Consider the following 19,632-nt stretch of genomic DNA (forward strand, 5'->3'; position numbering starts at 1 on the left):
TCAAATTTTGCTGTAAATAAAAACATTACTATATTCTGAAATGTTTTCTGGGGGGGGACGGGGACTCGGAAGACATTTTTTTGTGAGGGGGTTGGGCCATCCAACTTTTATACGACAATAGCTACTGCTAATTGCTAAAACGTGAACGAATCAGACAATTCGGTATTCACAATACCAAATGGACAATGGAAAATGTTGGATGTGATGAAACTGGTAAAACAATAGTGCGGAAATGGTCGAAATTCAAATTCGAAATGGAACAGCTCTATCTGTCGTTTGAACCTCGAACTAGAAAATCAAGTGTATAATATTTTGTCGACAAAAACCGCGACCTTTGTATAAACCGAAAATCGTCTTGGATGTTGTACGCGCAGTAGCCGGCAAAACTTGCGTGGGCCGGTGGGCCGTGGGCCGCAGGGATGTATGTTTCAAAAGCCGGTGGGCAAACGCCAAGAACGGGGAGGGGGAGGCACGCCGGCGGCTGGACCGCTGAGCGACTCGATGGGAGCGCAGCCGTCGTCATGGAGGAGAAAACGGCGGCGCGATTATCTCCTCCACGGCCGGTATGTACCTCTCTGTCGCACTACCGGCCGGCCGCGTCATTCCGTCTCATTCTGGCCTGAGACAAGCGCACCAACACACGCGCACTTACGCACACACACACACACACACATACAGCGCGCGCGCGCACGAGCACTGTATGTTTTTATTTTATTATTTACATTTTGTGTACAAAAATAATGTTAGTCTGATACTAAGGTTAAATACATTGATCGTGATTTGTGTGTAGTTTTATAAATGTGTATCGTATTTTGGTAAGTACGGGTCGATTTTCACGGCGAACCGATGTCGTGGCACCGCTGGCCGACACGGGGCACGACGACCGCGGCCGGACGGCCGTGTTGGCCAGCCGGAAGGCGAGATTCCGTTGATTTCGCCGTCCAAAAAAACAACCGTCGGAATGGCGTCGTTCCGCACACGGTCCCCACCACATGTTTTGCCGCACCGTTCTGTCGCGTATTGCATTGTTTGGCAAACGGCAACCAAAAATTCCCGTCTACCGCGCAAACCACCCGATTCCCGCGCCAAATTCCCGTTCTCATGTCCCCCCCGTGCCTAAACGGCGGTCTTCCGTCTGCATGCATACTATAATACCTATTCGTGTATTTACCGTCTGTTCGTTCAGTAAATGTCGAAGTATCATTATTTTCTAGTTTTTCGTTCCCGGTCGTCGTGCCCCCTGACTCTTTGAACGGTCTTATTGTTCGCTAAACCATTACCCCGCTATGTTCCCTTCAATCGGTGTTGCATGCGTAGCCTTCGCGTCGATATCACAATTGTTGTCGCTTGTCGCATGTCTCTTCAATCGATACTAGTGTCTTGGTCGATGCCCTAAGGATTTGTGTTTCGGTTTTTGTGATTTCAGATTGCCCTGTAAATACCGTTGTACATAGGGAATAGGTGAGAGACCTGCAAAAAGATATATATATAATTATATATAGATATACATAAGATGAGCGGCGTTAAAGGGGTTGTAAATCGCAGCGCCAAGACGTCCGGCAAGAACAACAGCACAAACACGGCCACACAAAATGCCGATTCAAAGGATGTGGTGCCAAACAAAGTGCATGAAAAAGAAAAGTTACAGGTAATAATAACAATATGATAATTAAGTATAATTGATAATAATACAAGATGTTGAAAACAAACAAATATATTCATGTGATACTCGTATGAACGTACAAATATTATTTTCAATATTTAATTATCCGTATGAATTTATATGTGATATTCAATGTGGGATTTAAGTTATAAGAATTAATTGTTTTTGATTAGTTTTTTTATAGTAGATTGATTTATCTGCTTAGATAATACCTATCGTTAAACCCTTTGTGATAAATTACTATCGTGTATTAAGTTGTACTAGGTACCTAATCATTTTAGCAAGAATAATCATTAGGTTTTGACTACATAATTGTATAGTCTCGATATTTAGTCTCTTAGGTAGTATATCAATCTACTAAATTGAAAGGATACCATTTTTTTTCTATATATTTTTTATAGTTAGAAATAAAATTGTTAAAAAAACTTTACCACACAAATGAACATAAAATATGAATTTTTTTATAATCTTACTGTCTAGGGTTTTGTTAACAAGTTGATGTTAAATAAAGTTAAATTCGGATATTTGTAAACCTTTCATTTAATTTTGTGTGCTATTATTGGTTTTATTTTTCAATTTCAAAGAAATCAGTTGTTTATAATTTTGAATGATGTATATAGATTTTATGAACATGAATGGTCTCTTTAAAATTTTGTTTTCCGAGTATTTATTTTCAACTAACTGCGCTGCATATGTGTTTACATATTTTATCTAACACTATACTTTGGTACATAACATTTTATTTTATATTTTTGGCTTAATTAGTAGTTAGGTAGGTATAATCTGTTATACTTAATACATTAACACATAGATTAATATCCTAAGATTTTATGTATGGACGTACCTTTTATTTGGAATGTAAAATCTTCATATTTTATCTAGATTTTTAGTTCTGATACTTAATTTTTATTATTGTTTAATGTCGAATAAACTAAACTATGATTAGTAGGCACTAGCATAGTATCCATAAGGCATTACTCTCATCTGCTGTTGTGCAGACAGGTGTGACGCGTTCTAGACATAGTCTTAAACACTCTGATAATATTGATACTATTTCTTGTTGTCTAAGTAGTGGCAATCAATAATTTATAGAATTTATAGAAATATAGAGCTGTTGTGGTATTTGAATTTGAATCGCCGCGAAAGTAACTAAATTTTTTTTTATAACATTTTAAATTGACGATACCAAAAGTTGACGTTTGATACTTTTGAACCTTAACCAGTGTTTTTACACCTGTTTTTATAGTGGCAGCAGTATGGTATAAATACATTTTTGACTCTCACCAGTTTCTGAAGTTTTTTTATTAAAATCAATGTTTTCAAGTACGGAACAAACTATGACATGTAATTAAAAGCATCTCAAAAAAAATATGACTATACTTCTTTATTATAAATAATAGTCACATTAGGTACGTGAACAATTTTGTTTGGCATAATTGGTCTATGGTTAGCAAATTATAATACAATCAATTGTTTGTAGAGATTTTTGTAGGTATTGAATGAAAATATATAATTCATTTGTTTGTGTAATTGTTATTACAAGAGACTTGAATTTCTGACTAGATGAATAATTTATAATGAAATAGTTTCATCTCAATAGATATAACAGCGTGTTTTATGTTAATTTTAAAGTGTACATTTTTAATAAGGTTTGAATAATTGAAAAAATAGAATAATTACCAAAATATTCTTGTTTTTGTATTTTCAGCCAACAGCAGAACAGCTCAGGATTGCTAAAATCATTGATCCAAAAGCAGACGATGAAATTAAAGCTAAAGTCAAACAGGTTACCAATATAATAATAATTAATAATATAATTAATATAATTAATTCATTTTTTGTAATTGCTAAATTTTTTTTAAATCAATAGGTGATGCAAATAACACAGAAAAGCGAAGATGAAATTGTTATTGCGCTTCACGATAATAGTCTTGATGTAGCTTTAACTATAGATGCTCTTTTGGAAGGACCACAAGTAATATAATTTTTTTTTTTTTAATATATCTTTTTAAACATTTTGCTCATTTTAATTGCTTCGTATAATCAATAAGGAATCATGGTCGACAACTGGTAAAAAGAAGAAAAACCGAGCTAATAGTGTGAATAAAAAAGATAAAGAAGAATTGAAGAATGGTGAAGTCGACGGAGGTAAATATATGAATTCACAAACAAAATGTTTCTTTATAAATTGCGTGTCTATAAATATTCAATTAGATGACTGGAGAGAAGAGACTCCGGGCGTTACACCGGCGACTACTAGTACTGCCCAGAACAATGGTGGCTTCAGTGAGAGACGTGGCCGTGGTCGTGGTGGCAGAGGAGGCTACAATGCAAGACCCAGGCCAGGCGACGGTCAGAAATTCGGAGAGGCGCGTAAATGTAAGTTTTAAATATATTATTATTTTTCTATTAACCAATTTACTTGGCAAATACAATATAATTCATTTTTTTTATAATTGTGTATAGGGCGAGACCGCGAGAACAAAGAGAATGAAAAAAATTTAACAGAAGATGGTGCTACGGGTGAAAATCGTAACTTCCGTTCAGATAGCCGGGGTTCCAGAAGAGGTGTGAACGGTTCTCGTTACAGCGGTCGTTCTAGAGGTACTCGGATGTTCCAGAATAGCGAGCGCGGTAGTTCTGGGCCTAGTGCTGGGAGTAATAGTGGGTTTAGTCAGCCTATTGACACTTGGTTTAATCCTACAGCCAAAGAGTCTAAAAAAGGTATGTGTAACTTTAGGTTTATTATCTAAATAATAAAAATTTAGTAGAATCTAGACTAATTTATTATACGTATATATATATATATATATATATATAAGATACCAATTAAGTATTTGAATAAGACGTTAGACTGAAGTCTGTCGTTAGCTAGTGCTAAAGATAGCAACATTGTTGTTCAAATACATATACGTTATCTACAAGTGACTTAAAATTTATAACTCGCTTCAGATCCGCTTAATTTATAAAAATGATAACACTTATAAATTCAATATATATTTCATTAGAAAACTGGGGAGATACCTTTCCTTCGCCCGAAGACTGGGACAACGAAGAGTATACTGGTTCGTTGGCTGACACTAAAGTGTTCACACCTAGTAGTGGTACTGAAACTGTTGTTAACCATGAATCTGAACCATCCAAACCTAATGAAGAGTCCTATGAAGAAGTAGAAGACTGGAACGATGCTGTTCAAGCTACTGGTCAACAGAGCGCAGTTCAAAAAGTATAAAATAAAACTTAATTTTTTCTCTTAAGCATTTTGTTATTGTTTTTTTTATTTATTAAATTAATTTTTTTTTTCTTGTTAGACCACTAGTCCTGACAAACGGTCAGGCCCTAGCAAAACACTTACGCCTGAACAATCTCAGTATTTAACGTCGTTGACTCAAGAAAGTCAGTTAAAAAAGGTTACCATTCAGCCAGCAACCGCCACGTTCAATTCTCATCCTCCAGGTATAATCAATATATTGTAATATAATATAAATTAACATTTTTAATGTTCACAATTTGACCATTTACTATTTAGTGGAGTTTGTTTCCTCGCCATTTGATGAAAACTCAATAGGTCCAGGAAAGAAACCTACACTGCGAGCCCGCATCCCACCACCTTCGAAAATACCGTTAAGCGCTGTGGAAATGCCACCAGACGATTCGAGCGCTAATATTAACTTCTTAGATGTTTCGTTCGGTGCTGTAGAAATATCTGGTGATTCACACATTAACGACTCCTCGGTCGGTCAGGATCAAAATTCTATGCCTGTTAAATATGACGATTCAGTTGCTCAGAAAGTCGATACAGTATTAGGGCAAACGGATCAGTATTCTACCATTTCGAATCAAGTCGGAAACCAAACCCAACGACCCACCCAAGTCAATCAGGTGCCGCAGCCATCGACTAAAATTGGACCTCCTCCCGGCGTCCCTCCTCCAGCAGCTGATTATCTGTCAAAACAAAATGCTGCCGCCAATGTTTACCAACAAGTCAATTCTGTCAACTCTGGACAGCCAGCGTCCATTTACAATTCAGTCTACTCGAATAATCCACAAGTATGCTTTTACTTTTTTTTCAGAACTTGAGTTCTGTATCATTTATTATTGGATTTTTTTTATTCAGGGTATTACCAGTCATTCGAGTCTATACGGCACAACAACGTCAAATATAAATAGCACTAATCCCCACATTCCTCAGTTGTCTCAATCCAACCATTCAATTTTGAATGCCAACTATCCACAAACGGCGGCACAACCTCCATTTCCATCATACTCTTACCCGAATCCTGCACACTCTTACCAAGCATCGGGAATGTCGTACCCACCCATTGTCTCGGCAGCGAACTTAGCATCGATGTACACACCATCGACTTATTCTAACTACATACATCAAAACTTGCATCAGACGGGTAACACAAACAATTTATCCAAATCTACAGCTACATTGACTTCAACCACTAATTCTACCGCTAAAGACAGCTTGGTAAGTCAGATCAGTTTTCGTTTTTTTGTTTCAATTCTATTGTCTACATTGCATATCCATTAAAATCTAGTACGAATCTCAAACGTCAAGTAACTCTCTCACGTCTAGCGCTAGTAACAATTCAACCGGGAACAATATTAGTGGCACGGCATCGAGTATTGGACTCACGCAGAGTACATTGTTGACTTCTAAAACAACTACTCCAACAAGTAAATAATATATTGTTACAAATAAATAAAAATTAACAATTTCCCTGTTAACAGCATGTAGTATTTCATTCGCAACTGTTAGTAAATAATTTTATATCGGCCCATAATTTTTTTTAGCTAATAAAAGCGGTGTTTTATCAGGCATGCCTCCGGGCGTCGCGCCATTGGTCGGCGCTCAATACATATTGAGCCAGCAGGGTATACCGGGATACTACCATCAATCCCATCCTGTCATGTACAGCGATGAACACTTACAAATGGTACAGTCAAGACTACCTCATCATATGGTACGAAAAAAAATATAAATATATTTTCATAATAAAATTGTTGACTGTTTCTCTATTGCCGCTTTTTTTTTAAATTCCAGACTACTAATTTCTACTCGCCTGATCCGATGTACCCGACTGTGTCGTCGAGCCTGACTGGTAGAGAAAATGCCGGTGCCAGTATTTCAAACGTGGCTGGTTACTCGTCGCTAACGGACTCTAGGTTTACGCGCACAGACAACAATGCTTCGCCGGTTCCATCAACGCTTTCGCAACAGGTCATTATATTATTATATATTTTATACTAAATAGTTATAATAATTATATGTATAACATTATGAAATAAGTGCAAACGTTATTTAATTATTTCAGTCTGGAACATTGGCTCACCAGCAAACGTTGTTAAATCCTCCTATTACACCCAGTTACACTTATTACTATGGACAGTCTGTGATACCTGCAAATCCTTTCCAGTACGGTACCATGTATCCGGTAAGTTATTGATCCCGTAAATTATATATTATATTGTTTTTACTTTAATGGATACGTTGAATTTTAATCTATTTTTTTTTTTTTGTACAATTTTCTTCCTTAAATACTTTTCAATATTTTACACGTTGACTAATAATAATTAACCCTGATCCAATAATACTCACACAAGTCAGTTGAAGAGTTTTGGCGAATTAGAAATACGTAGTGAAAAAAAAATGTACTATAAATATCTAATTATGATTTGACGTTGAATATCTGTATAAACGCTGTATTAAATTGATTTCAAAGTCATTTATGACGATATTCCGTAAATGGTGCAAAGGTCCAACAGAAACGGCAAATAAAATTTATAAAACTTGAGAATATTATTCATTTTTTTATTGCAGTTTTTTAATAAAAAAATAATACTACAGTACACAATTTTTTGTCTTTTGCAATAAATTAATATAAAAAAAAAAAGGATTAATTGCTTAGCTTTCATTTATGTGATTTTCGGGCAGACGATTATTTTATAATAACAATTTTTTTAATACTTAAGTTTTTCAAACAAAATCATTCGCATCCAGGAATTTTCTTAATCATATGAGATGATATTTAGTATAAAATGATTTAAACGAAGATATTTTGTCTAATAACACATTTTGTTAACATCTAAATTCGTTTTATGGGAAATAAAAATAAGAATTAACATTTTCAAACAGAATAATTATTGTTAGTTTTTAACTGCATTATGACTGTATTTTATCTTGTGTACTTTCCCAATATTTCAAAAATTAATTAAGAATTTATTTTGCTTTCAATGTTGATTTAAAAATTTGAATCATAATTATTTTATTATCAAAAATATTATTACTAAAAAAAAATTGGAGTTTTGTATTTCTTTGAATTAGTTTGTGTTTTGAGTAGTAATTAATGTTTGTATTCCGTTAAATTTCCTTGCCAATCTTTTTTGTTCTCTTTTTTTAATCATTTAAAAGAAAAAAAATGTTTTTCTATGACTAATCGTTAAACAATAATGACTGACTCACAAAAATAATAAATAACAAATATTTTAGATACATCATTAACTGGGTATGCGTTTATTATTAACATAATATTTTTAAGATCCAAAACTAAGAAGAAAAAAAAGATGTAAATAAGGGTGTGTATTTTCAATTACCATAATAACTTAATTACGACTTCAGTTCAAGCATATTTCTGTATGATTTTTTCTTTTTTTTCTTTTTTTGTTAGATCTATTGCTACACAGCGGACGAACAAAATACTTGATGAATTTTTTTTTTATCATCCAAACACCTTATTATCCAGTTATAATTATTGTGACATCCTTTCCCTTAGTTAGTTAGTTTTAGTTGTAAAATTTAAACTCGATAAAAGCTCATTTAGATTTTAGGGGGAAGCTATTATCAATCTCTCCCCCTTTTTTTTCATAAAATAATATGTGTTTATGCGTTTAACGTGCATTAAGTTTTTTTTCTGGGGAAAAAAAATAACATCACAGTAAAAACAAATAAAAGTGAAATGAAAAATTTTATAAAATCTTTTACGAATGTATTGTTGTTAAATAATCAATAAACAATAAAATGAAAAAATCACGTCGACGCGGTTCGTTATCAGATGGCGCCAGCAGCTAATGCGAACAATCACGGCACCGGAGCTACAAACACCATGTCTGGATATAATAAAACGGCCGCGGCGCCAGCTGCCTACAATAATGTTTACGAGACTCTGGGTTCATCGTCGGTGACCGGCGGTTCAAGTACAGACTACGGAAGTTCGAGCAAAGTTGGTGTGTCCGGACAACAATCGTCGTCCCAGGCCCAGGGCAAAAATAACTCATCTGATCTCGCCGCCATGTATTCCAGCAAGTCGACATTAAACAAAGTCAACGTAAATGATCATATTAGAAAGCATTTTTTTTTTTACTATTATTTTGAACGCGTTTTATTTTTATTAATTTTTTTTAGCCCTACGACAAACAACAGCAGTCGTTTCAGTCGCCTCCACCATTTTCTGTGAATTTGAACAACGGCGGCGTTGGCGGTCACCATAGCGGCGGTAATTACGCTCCAGTATTCATTTCACCATTGCCTCCCGGCAATCCTCAGCCACATCATATTGCGCCGCTCCATCATCAGGTTTGAACTCTATTAGTATATTATTGCTATTTACTCTTTGCTAATTGCTTTTTTTTTTATTTACTTTGACTTATGACAGATCGATATGAGGGTTCAGAACAGGCAAGGGGTAAGTTTTCTAATTTTAATATATTTTGCCGTCCATTAAATTCTACTATTAATCATGACCAATTTTGCCGATGGCTGTTTTCAGCAAGAATTAAGCAACGGTACGGCGAGCAGTATGAGCCGAAATCAGTCCGTGAACCAGACGGGCGCCAACAAGGTGAACGTTAAGCAACCTTACGGCCAAGGCACGACTCCCTACTGGAGCACCAATTGACTTGGTTCACGAGTCATCCGAAATACATTCTGACGACATTAGTCGTCTACGAACATAATCCTTAAAAGTTCTATCGAGAGAATGATGAACGTCAGATAGAGGTTTCATTTCTCCATTTAAAATCCTTAATTCCTTCGTTCACTCAATAGTATCACAATATTGTCATTATTTTTCCTGAATAATGTTTTTATCTTTTTTGTCCATTTCGTTTGGGTGTAATAATTTATTTTTTTAATTAAATATCTTATCCTTTATTATTATTATTATTATTTTTTTTTTTTTTTGTAATATTGTTTATTTTATATACAACACGATAACTGTATTATATGCTCCCCTCCCCACCTAAAGTAATTTTTTTTTACAATTTTTTATGTTAAATTAAACAAAAATGTGTAACAATATTATATGGGAAAAAATGATAAGTTTATTATTTACATCTTTATATATCTTCTTTCAAATGTAACCCATGGGCGAATAAATATCTGTCTATATGTAGTTAGTACCTTCAATAAAAAAAATGTGTATTAAAAAAAAGTTACTTTTTATCAATTTTTTTAATCTTATTAAGAGGGCGTCGCACCACCCATTTATAAGGAGTAAAGTATAGGCTATTTTTTACAAAATCTTAATTAAAAGGTTAAAGTGTGATGTGTAATTATTAGTTCAATAACTAGGACTCTATTTTGGTTGTAAATTTATTTTTTGGACCATCACAGCATCCTTGAAAGCGATTTAAAAATATTTTTTCATCTCTACATGTTTAAACAGACCGAAAATAACTCTCTTAATTTTGGTTTTAGAGTAAAAGCACCCATTATACAATTAAAAGAGAACAATATTCTGGAGGGCAAGACGGAGCGTTTTTTTCATTATTCCAAGTATAACGCTCAATACATAGTTTAGAAATAACGACTATTTTAACATTTTTAAATGACTACTTTTTAAAAAATGAATTTTTTTTTTTTTTAAACACCGTTTGCCCTCCAAAATATTGTTCTCTTTTAATTTTATAATGGGTGCTTTTACTCTAAAACCAAAATTAAACGAGTTATTTTCAGTTGGCGTAAACATGTTTTTACCACTGAAAATCACCGGTGCGACGCCCTCTTAAGAATTATTATCAGACCTAAATGAACCGACGACAGCTAAAAATCCAACTGACCATAAATCATAATTGCTCTTTATATAATGCTGTACAATAAAATGCATGTGTCAAAGTATAAATGAGTCGCCTAGTTTCAAAACCAGCTGTACAATTTTTGAAAACTTTCACAAAACAACAAATAATTTCTTTAGATAGAACCAACCAAGATTTTCAAACAAACAGTTTGAATTAGTTATTTTCTTTATTTGATATTCAACAACAGTTTCACATAACATATAATACATTGTGGTCACTTAAAAAACAAACACGTCAAAATGTCTTGGAGCTGGTTTTGAAACTAGATGCCTCAAATAGTAGGTAATTAAGTACTAACTTAATGTGGGTAGGTAACTATAATAATTGGAGGGAAAGGGTTAAATTCGATAATGGACTGGCTATAATGAACTCATTATGGTATTTTAGTGTTACAGAAAAAAACTTGGACAAAGTAGGTTTGATAATGTTTTTGAAACCGAATAATTTTTGGTAAAAGGTGAAACCATTCATCAACCATGTGATACAATTTGTGTTTTATTTTTATACTACCTACATAGCAAATTGCCTTAACGAAAATAAAACTATCAAAAAAAAAAAATGTTAGAACTTAGAATAATAAATATTTTACTGTGCTTAGTTTATATATACTATGCTCTGGAAAATGCTTTAAAAAAAATTATTATTTAGTAATTTTATAATAATGTAAAATAACATTATTTATGATGTTTTCAAAAAGAAAAACTACAAAATTGCAATTAGTATCAAAGAAAACGTGTGTCTCACGTTAAATTGATCACCCTATGTATAAGTCTAAAAGTTAACGCCTTCCTCTTAATTATTTAGAAAACATCCGAAAAATGTACCAACTCATTTTTCAATTAAAAATGTAGGTATAAAACGCTATATATATATTTAATAGCTGAATTAGTTCGAAACTAGAATCCAAAAACTAAAAAATGTAATTTCTTCACCCAGAAGAGGTTTAAACTGAAGGGTTGCATTTTGATTTCTTAAGGGTAGTTTTAAGACTTGAAGTTCGAATATCAGAATAACGGTTGATATGTCGTTTGTCTTCATACAGGGTGATCAATTTAACTAAGACACTCATATTCTCGAAAAATCATTTTAATTTTGTAATTTTTTTTTCTTTTTATAATAGCCTTTATTGGGAAATATGATGGCTAATTTTGTAGTTTTTCTTTTATTTTGAAAACTATTTATATTTCCTATTTTAAAGTATTTTAAAATTACCAATTATTTACCTTTTTTCAGTATTTTCCAGGGATCTATCGACTTTTCAAACTTCAATCATAAATATTTAATTAACTTTTTGAACCGAGAATAATTTTACTAAAAATGTTGTCTGGTCGAGCTTTGGATCTTCTTTCGTTTCTAAACTTTAAAATTATCCATCCAAAGCTGATGTCTGGCTGTCGACCAGTTAAAATTTTTCAGCAAATTATTGTTTATTTAAAAATTTTACTAAACATATACTCACGTTATCGTTTAAGTTTTAAAAGTTAATAGAGCTCTGGAACAAAATAAAAAAGCTAAGAATATGAATATATTGTCCAACATTGTTAAATAATAATATGAACTAGGATCTCCAAAATAAAAAAAACTATAAAATTGACATTATTTTAATAGAAAACGATAACTTTAAAAATATTAAATTATTATTTAAAAAAAAAATTTGATCTAAAGGTTATTTCTAAGGAAAACCCACGGGGAAAACTAATGCTATTCTAAGTTCATGTGAAGCCTATAGGCCAACGCAGTACGCTAAAAGGACCCCCATCGTTAAATCTAACAGCCCACGTTTAATAAACCTATTATGATGGTTCTTCTCATCTTAAGCTCCTGATACGACTTTCAGTCTATCTTAACAGACCAATACTGTGTTATTTACTACCTATACATAAAGATCAATGTATGTCAATAACATTGCATATTTTGTTTTTAAATAAATTGCATTATTATTATTTTACAATCGTCGTACACTTTTTTTGTGTACCCATGCATGTATTTATGTATTTTGTGCTGTTCGGTATATTATGTTACACACGTTCTTCCATTAAATATTGTTGTTTTTAAATAATTGTTGTGGCGACATGTGGCAAATTATTTAGGGCTTTAGGTACAAAGTAAAATTTAAAATAATGCAAAACCGAGTAACCATCTACATAAAACAGTATTATTATTCGTTCAACAGCTGTTTTTGAAATGCTAATTTATTGTTAAATTTTTCATTGTGTGAGCTAACTTTACTATGTATGTAAGTTATACATAATAATATATGTGTTGCCAGTTGCAACATGCAGGCAACTAGGAAATTTTCATTTTGCTTTATACAATTTTAATGTTGAAATGGGACATATATATTTCATATTATATATTTATATGTATAACATTCAAATTAAAGCAGTAGTTAATAGTAGGTGATTAAAAATGAGTTAGGTTCAATAATTACAAATTGCTATAACGACAGTCACCAAGTAAATACAAAACCCAGAACAACACATTCCGGAGTAAGACAGGTCATGATTGAAAACATTATGAAATAAAACTATAACAATTAGCCACAAATTATAGCAGGTGTAATGCGATAACGATTAGACAGATAATTATTACATATTGACTTATTTGTAAATATACCCTTAAATATAATATGTACATACTTAATAACGTGAGAATGGTAATTAGTTATGTTTAAGCGCATTTCTAGGATCTTTTCGCGGGCATAGAGAATAATAAGGACAGAATAATCTCTAATATTACAATTGTTTTTTATCAACACATTTAAAATAATATTTTAGTGATTGAAAAATATTTATAACCGATATGTTAGCGTGAAAGAAAAAAGTTGAGTATAAAATTTATTACAATTTTTAAAGTATTTAATTTAATTTATTTTTAGTATTAAAAATTAATCGCCCCCGGGTGGGCTTGAACCACCAACCTTTCGGTTAACAGCCGAACGCGCTAGCCAATTGCGCCACGGAGGCTATTGAACATTAAATAATTATTACAGGTAGATAAATTTATTATAATATCATATTTTATAAATTATTATGAATACACGTTCTGCTTACCTAATGTAAATTGCTATTTGTCGATTGTAATGTAATGAGTAATAACACTACAATACTACAATGTCCGTCTGTCTAAAGTATTACCTATTATAATAAGTTCTAGCTTAGATTCGGAGCTTAAAAATAAATTTGAGAAATGCCTAAGTCACAGAATCTACAAAATTTTACAGGACAAAGAAAAGACTTCTTCCGCCAACACGAGGAGGGCCTAAGCGATTTGAAAACACATAATTTCTTTTAGTAGGTACCATAAATCGAAGTAGTTTAAATGATAGAAAATGTTTTAATTTTTTTTCATTAGTATAAAAAATTCGAATTTGAATTGGCTGCACTTTCTCAGAGAGTGTTTCTTTAAGGAATTTTATTGTTGTAGAAACACCATAAGACGGGATTAATAGCGTTTCTCTTGTAAACGGTAAATCCAAATCACTGTTTAGAACGAAAAAAACTCGGTGACAACAGGTGTTTCTCCATAAAATGTGTGTCTACACTTGTAGACACGAAAACAATAAAAAACGATTTTGGCTAAATCAGCTAATGAAAGTATTGATTTAAAAATTTGTGATTTCCATTATTAATAATTCAAAATGACACATTTTAAAACAATAAAAAAAACACGGATAGGTATATAACCTTTTGCATAATTGTCAAAACAGAACCTAAAATACAACTCTAAAATTTAGAAATCAGAATTCATAAATCCGGATTCTCAATAAATTAACATATTTCTCTTGTTTACTCTTGAAAATGTTTAATATTAATATTCCATGGCTAAGTACTAAAGTGTCTTACTAGAAAAAATGTATGACTAATTACTAATTAGGTATCAATTAAGATTTTTTTTTTTTTTGCAAAAATGTTTAATATGTTCAATAACAACTTTTATTAGATTATATAACTGTATACTTACATTGTACGTGTAAAGTTTTTATATGACTAAGAATTGTTCGTGCAATTCTTATGCTGTACACCCGGTTTTACTAAGAATACACGTCAATCGTTATATTTTTTAGAAAAACGCCAGTCGAGCAGTTTTGGTTATTATCAGGTCTACTTTTTTCCAGATCTGGATCTATCATAACTTTTTAACCAATAGACCTATTTGTGTCATGTTGGAAGTTTACAAATCAGAAAGATACTATATAAGGCTTTAAACAAAAAAAAATCGTCACTGGTTTTAGGTTTGTAGTACAATTAACAACAGATAGTGGAAAGACCACTTTTAGAGAAAATGATTATCGAGGCGTTTACGTAAGGACAAACGTCAAACACATAAGAAATGCCTTCTTGTCGTTATTAAAATTTTATTTTTAATTACTGTCTACAATGCCAAGCTAATTACATTTATGTAATTCGTATAATGTGTAGCTTTCCGATAAACATAAAACTATTGTTAATTGTTTTTGTTTATTGTCATCATCGCTGATTATTTTAGATTAGAAAAAACAACACTTTTAAACGTTTAATAACCATAAATTGTGAGGGCATCGTGAATACTTGTACATAATATAATTTATACAATTTTTTTTTTTTTTGTAATTAATCGTTTAAGTCTTAAGTTAGAAAATATACCAAAGTACGTACTAGTGTGTTATTATTAAACTTTTGAGATTTCTCATTCACTATTATATGTATTTAGAACTTTTGAGCTCAAGGTTTCCTCCCTCCCCAAAAATATATTTAGCACACAAAATGATGTATGTGTATGCAATTTTTAGAATCACCGCCGTCACGGAACGGTTTCCGGCAATACCTACTAACAATTGGGATGCAAGCAATATATTATTATATTATTGTTTCATGTGGTTTTTTTTCTGACACAAACAATTATAATAATTTATGAATTACGCGTCCTAGTATTATTTTATAATGTTTTGACATTTAAATTGCCAGGCACTGTAATTACAGTTGCTTTAGCGACGTCATTAGATTAAATGACAAAACATGTAATTCAATTATTCAATGTAGAGCCATTACAATAATAGTTATTTAACCGATAATTATTCAAATTGTATTATTATAATGATTTGAATTAAATATTTAGTCTCGTCAATATAGGATGAACTTATATTTTCTGCGTTCGAAAAACTGTCATGAATTGTTCAATCTAAAATTACTTTTCTATTATAATATTTTATAAAAGCTTTTTAAAAAAAAAAAATAATAATTGTTTATGAATTGAACAATGTCCATGCTACGTTGATGTATAATAACTAATAAGTAAATTTGATCTTATGTATAAAAAACAAATAAAAGAGATTAGGCGTTAAAAAATAGGACCTTGGTGGGCTGACCCTGAACGTCGAAGATATATTTAAACTAAGATTCTGAGTAATTTCAGTTGAGCGTTGAGTACATAATATCTTAGACAATCTTGGCCAGCGCACCGTTCAAGCGCCTGGATGGGTTGTCCAGAAGTTTTTTGGAATGAAGCTGAGCAATGATGCTTTTAAGATAATCTTGCATTTTGGTATGGAATCTCAAGTAAAACATGGAAGCGGTATTTTTTATGGTTTTAACTTTCAAGTTTTCGTGTAGCAAATTATTGGTAACATACCATAAGGCTTTGCTTCTCATTGTTTGTCAAATTTATAGACTCGACGGCATCGATTTATGGTACTAAAAGAAATTGCGTGTATTTTCAAAACGCTTTGGGCTTTGGCCCTCCTCGTGTTGGCGGAAGAAGTCTTTTCTTTGTCCTGTAAAATTTTGTAGATTCTGTGACTTAGGCATTTCTCAAATTTATTTTTAAGCTCCGAATCTAAGCTAGAACTTATTATAATAGGTAATACTTTAGACAGACGGACATTGTAGTATTGTAGTGTTATTACTCATTACATTACAATCGACAAATAGCAATTTACATTAGGTAAGCAGAACGTGTATTCATAATAATTTATAAAATATGATATTATAATAAATTTATCTACCTGTAATAATTATTTAATGTTCAATAGCCTCCGTGGCGCAATTGGCTAGCGCGTTCGGCTGTTAACCGAAAGGTTGGTGGTTCAAGCCCACCCGGGGGCGATTAATTTTTAATACTAAAAATAAATTAAATTAAATACTTTAAAAATTGTAATAAATTTTATACTCAACTTTTTTCTTTCACGCTAACATATCGGTTATAAATATTTTTCAATCACTAAAATATTATTTTAAATGTGTTGATAAAAAACAATTGTAATATTAGAGATTATTCTGTCCTTATTATTCTCTATGCCCGCGAAAAGATCCTAGAAATGCGCTTAAACATAACTAATTACCATTCTCACGTTATTAAGTATGTACATATTATATTTAAGGGTATATTTACAAATTAGTCAATATGTAATAATTATCTGTCTAATCGTTATCGCATTACACCTGCTATAATTTGTGGCTAATTGTTATAGATTTATTTCATAATGTTTTCAATCATGACCTGTCTTACTCCGGAATGCGTTGTTCTGGGTTTTGTATTTATTTGTTGACTGTCGTTATAGCAATTTGTAGTTATTGAACCTAACTCATTTTTAATCACCTACTATTAACTACTGTTTATTTCTACGCAAAAAAAAAAAAACAAAATAAATTAGAAGTGACCTGATCGTAAAAAATATTAAATGGTAAAATACCTAGTTGTAGGTACTATGTGTCGTTGAGTGGATAATCTTGTACACACTAAAACAAATAAATTTTTTGTCAAGAGGGAGACAAATTTTAAGCCGGCAGATAATAATAAAACATACCAAAAAATATGATAAATATTTAAAAAATTAAAACTATGAATACCAAGTGTTTCCTAATATTTAATTTATATTAAATCGTAACTATTAATAAAATTATTGGCTACGGCTCAAAAATTATAAATGTGAATACGTATATTTTATTAGACACTTAGCTCCGGTAAGTTGTTTATTTTTGTGTTATTAAAGTTTTACTCACTTTCTTTTTTAGATAAAACGATATTGTGCCTTGGTGGACCAAGGTGACATTTTATGTAATACAATTTTGAAGTTGAATTGCTACCCAATACTAACATACACTTAAACGTTTTAACACCTATGTATTGTGTGTAAATGATTTAAATATGAAGTATTTCGTTTCAATAGATATTATAGATGTTTACAATGTTCAACAACTAAAAATAGGTACCAAATATTATACACTTGTTTTAATTCTGGGCATCTGGCTATAACAATGAATATTATTATAGATAGGATATAATATACATGATTCAAATTAAGGTAGAAGTCAATTTGAAGGACACGCCTATCGCCTACGATAAATAGACGTACATATATTTTCCCTATTTAAATATCTTAATGACTCATCAGTTAGTGCCGGGTGGTCAAGTATTCCTAATTACTTATAAGGATAACCTCGAGACGCATTTTTAAGTTGTTTATCTACATATTTTTATTAACACTAAAGTAAATATGGATTTTTATTCTTAAAAATACAATATATCTGTTGGTGTTTTATAGTAATATAAAGTAAGATAATCTTGACCAATAGCAATATAAACCAAAAATAGTACTATAAATTGTTTTTATAAATGCAAAATGCAAAATATATAGAAGGTTAAAACAGGATTTGTATATAACTTCAAGTCCCTTTGTCATGTACGCCAATGATTGTATCGTTATTAATTCCATCAAATTTTGTAAACATTTTTCGGCGAAGAAGACCTTAAAAAAATTTAGTCGATACTGAAGTCAGCTAAAATAAAAATTACCGCAGCAGGTCAATACTATATTTTATAATTCTTAATTTGTACTGTAAAAAAGTTTAAATCCGTAAAACCAATAAAGAATCTATATTGACTGAATTTTCCAACACAGTTATGTTCCATAATAAACAATAGCACAGCTGTTGTATAATGTTATATGTAAAAAGTTGTAAATTAACAAATATCAACACCTATAACTCAGTTTTAAATTGGGAAAAGTACAGGTTTAGGTTCTGCTTCCAAGATACCTACCCTAAATGGTGGATCTGGGCCCATTTATTATTATTTAAATGCATAATTGGATTGATTGATTAAAAAATTGATTTAGACAAATAAATATAATACAATAACAAGATTTATTTAATGCATTTTGACTTTTTTGAACAAAAAACAAACGCCCCCGGGTGGGCTTGAACCACCAACCTTTCGGTTAACAGCCGAACGCGCTAGCCAATTGCGCCACGGAGGCCGTTGAGCATAATTAAGTTAATATAGGTAGATGAATTTATTATAATATTATATTTTATAAATTATTATGAACACACGTTATGCTTACCTACCTAATGTAAATTGCTATTTGTCGATTGCGTAATGTAATCAGTAATAACACTATAATACTACACTTGGGTTTTACCGGCGGTTCATCTTCGTCTATTAATTACGTTCCAGACCAAAGCATGTCTTTCTCTACCAATCTCTATCCTTTATCGCCTTTTTTTTTACCTCCGAATGTACCGCCATCGTTTGCGACGAATCTTTTTTTTTTTTATATTCTTCTAATGGTAATATTTCCTATCTAAATAATTGTTGTGCACCGCGTTTATACCTTGATACGAGCAGCGCGTTCTATTTTTTTTTTATTTAATTAATACAAAAGTGTAATGTTTATATTCATACAATGTCTTAGTAACAGACAAAAACAATTGGTTACAATGTTTGAGTTAACATTTTTAACTTTCATTACTATTTTACGTGGATAAAATTTTAAAATCAAAGTTTTTGCTAACTATTTTTAAAATTATAATTCTTAATTTTTTTTTTTTATTAAATCAATATTACAACAATTGTTCTTAGCTTCATAATAAAATTGTTTTTTTTTTTTTTTTAATGTGTTTACC

General features: G+C 31.5%; 1 protein-coding gene and 3 non-coding genes across 6 annotated transcripts; 2 read left to right on the forward strand and 2 right to left on the reverse strand.

Moving 5' to 3' along the window:
• The first annotated feature begins 672 nt into the window (after positions 1-672).
• On the forward strand, positions 673-9,830 carry LOC126837299 (protein lingerer). 3 transcript variants are annotated; one of them, XM_050571142.1, is made up of 19 exons: positions 673-815; positions 1,427-1,648; positions 3,372-3,449; positions 3,534-3,638; positions 3,715-3,811; positions 3,878-4,042; positions 4,130-4,387; positions 4,672-4,889; positions 4,975-5,119; positions 5,193-5,713; positions 5,781-6,140; positions 6,211-6,349; positions 6,467-6,636; positions 6,717-6,893; positions 6,988-7,107; positions 8,725-8,997; positions 9,075-9,245; positions 9,325-9,354; positions 9,439-9,830. In XM_050571142.1, the coding sequence occupies exons 2-19, from the start codon at positions 1,514-1,516 to the stop codon at positions 9,565-9,567; spliced, it is 3,291 nt and encodes a 1,096-aa protein (XP_050427099.1). In that variant the 5' UTR covers positions 673-815; positions 1,427-1,513; the 3' UTR covers positions 9,568-9,830. The 3 variants fall into 3 exon arrangements, with proteins under 3 accessions (XP_050427099.1, XP_050427100.1, XP_050427101.1); XM_050571143.1 differs by having other exon boundaries at positions 6,491-6,636; XM_050571144.1 differs by lacking the exons at positions 8,725-8,997; positions 9,075-9,245; positions 9,325-9,354; positions 9,439-9,830 and adding an exon at positions 8,341-8,675.
• Positions 9,831-13,639: 3,809 nt separating this feature from the next.
• Trnan-guu (transfer RNA asparagine (anticodon GUU)) lies at positions 13,640-13,713 on the reverse strand. Its single transcript has one exon. It is a non-coding gene; the product is annotated as a tRNA-Asn (tRNA).
• Positions 13,714-16,756: 3,043 nt separating this feature from the next.
• On the forward strand, positions 16,757-16,830 carry Trnan-guu (transfer RNA asparagine (anticodon GUU)). Its single transcript has one exon. It is a non-coding gene; the product is annotated as a tRNA-Asn (tRNA).
• A 2,079-nt stretch (positions 16,831-18,909) lies between these two features.
• Trnan-guu (transfer RNA asparagine (anticodon GUU)) lies at positions 18,910-18,983 on the reverse strand. Its single transcript has one exon. It is a non-coding gene; the product is annotated as a tRNA-Asn (tRNA).
• Between the last annotated feature and the right edge of the window lie 649 nt (positions 18,984-19,632).

Source organism: Adelges cooleyi, unplaced genomic scaffold (genome assembly GCF_023614345.1).
Source record: "Adelges cooleyi isolate 19-005CV unplaced genomic scaffold, UGA_ACOO_1.1 ACOO_flye_CR_arks_rails_tigmint_CR_PRNA_248, whole genome shotgun sequence".
Lineage (NCBI taxonomy): Eukaryota > Metazoa > Arthropoda > Insecta > Hemiptera > Adelgidae > Adelges > Adelges cooleyi.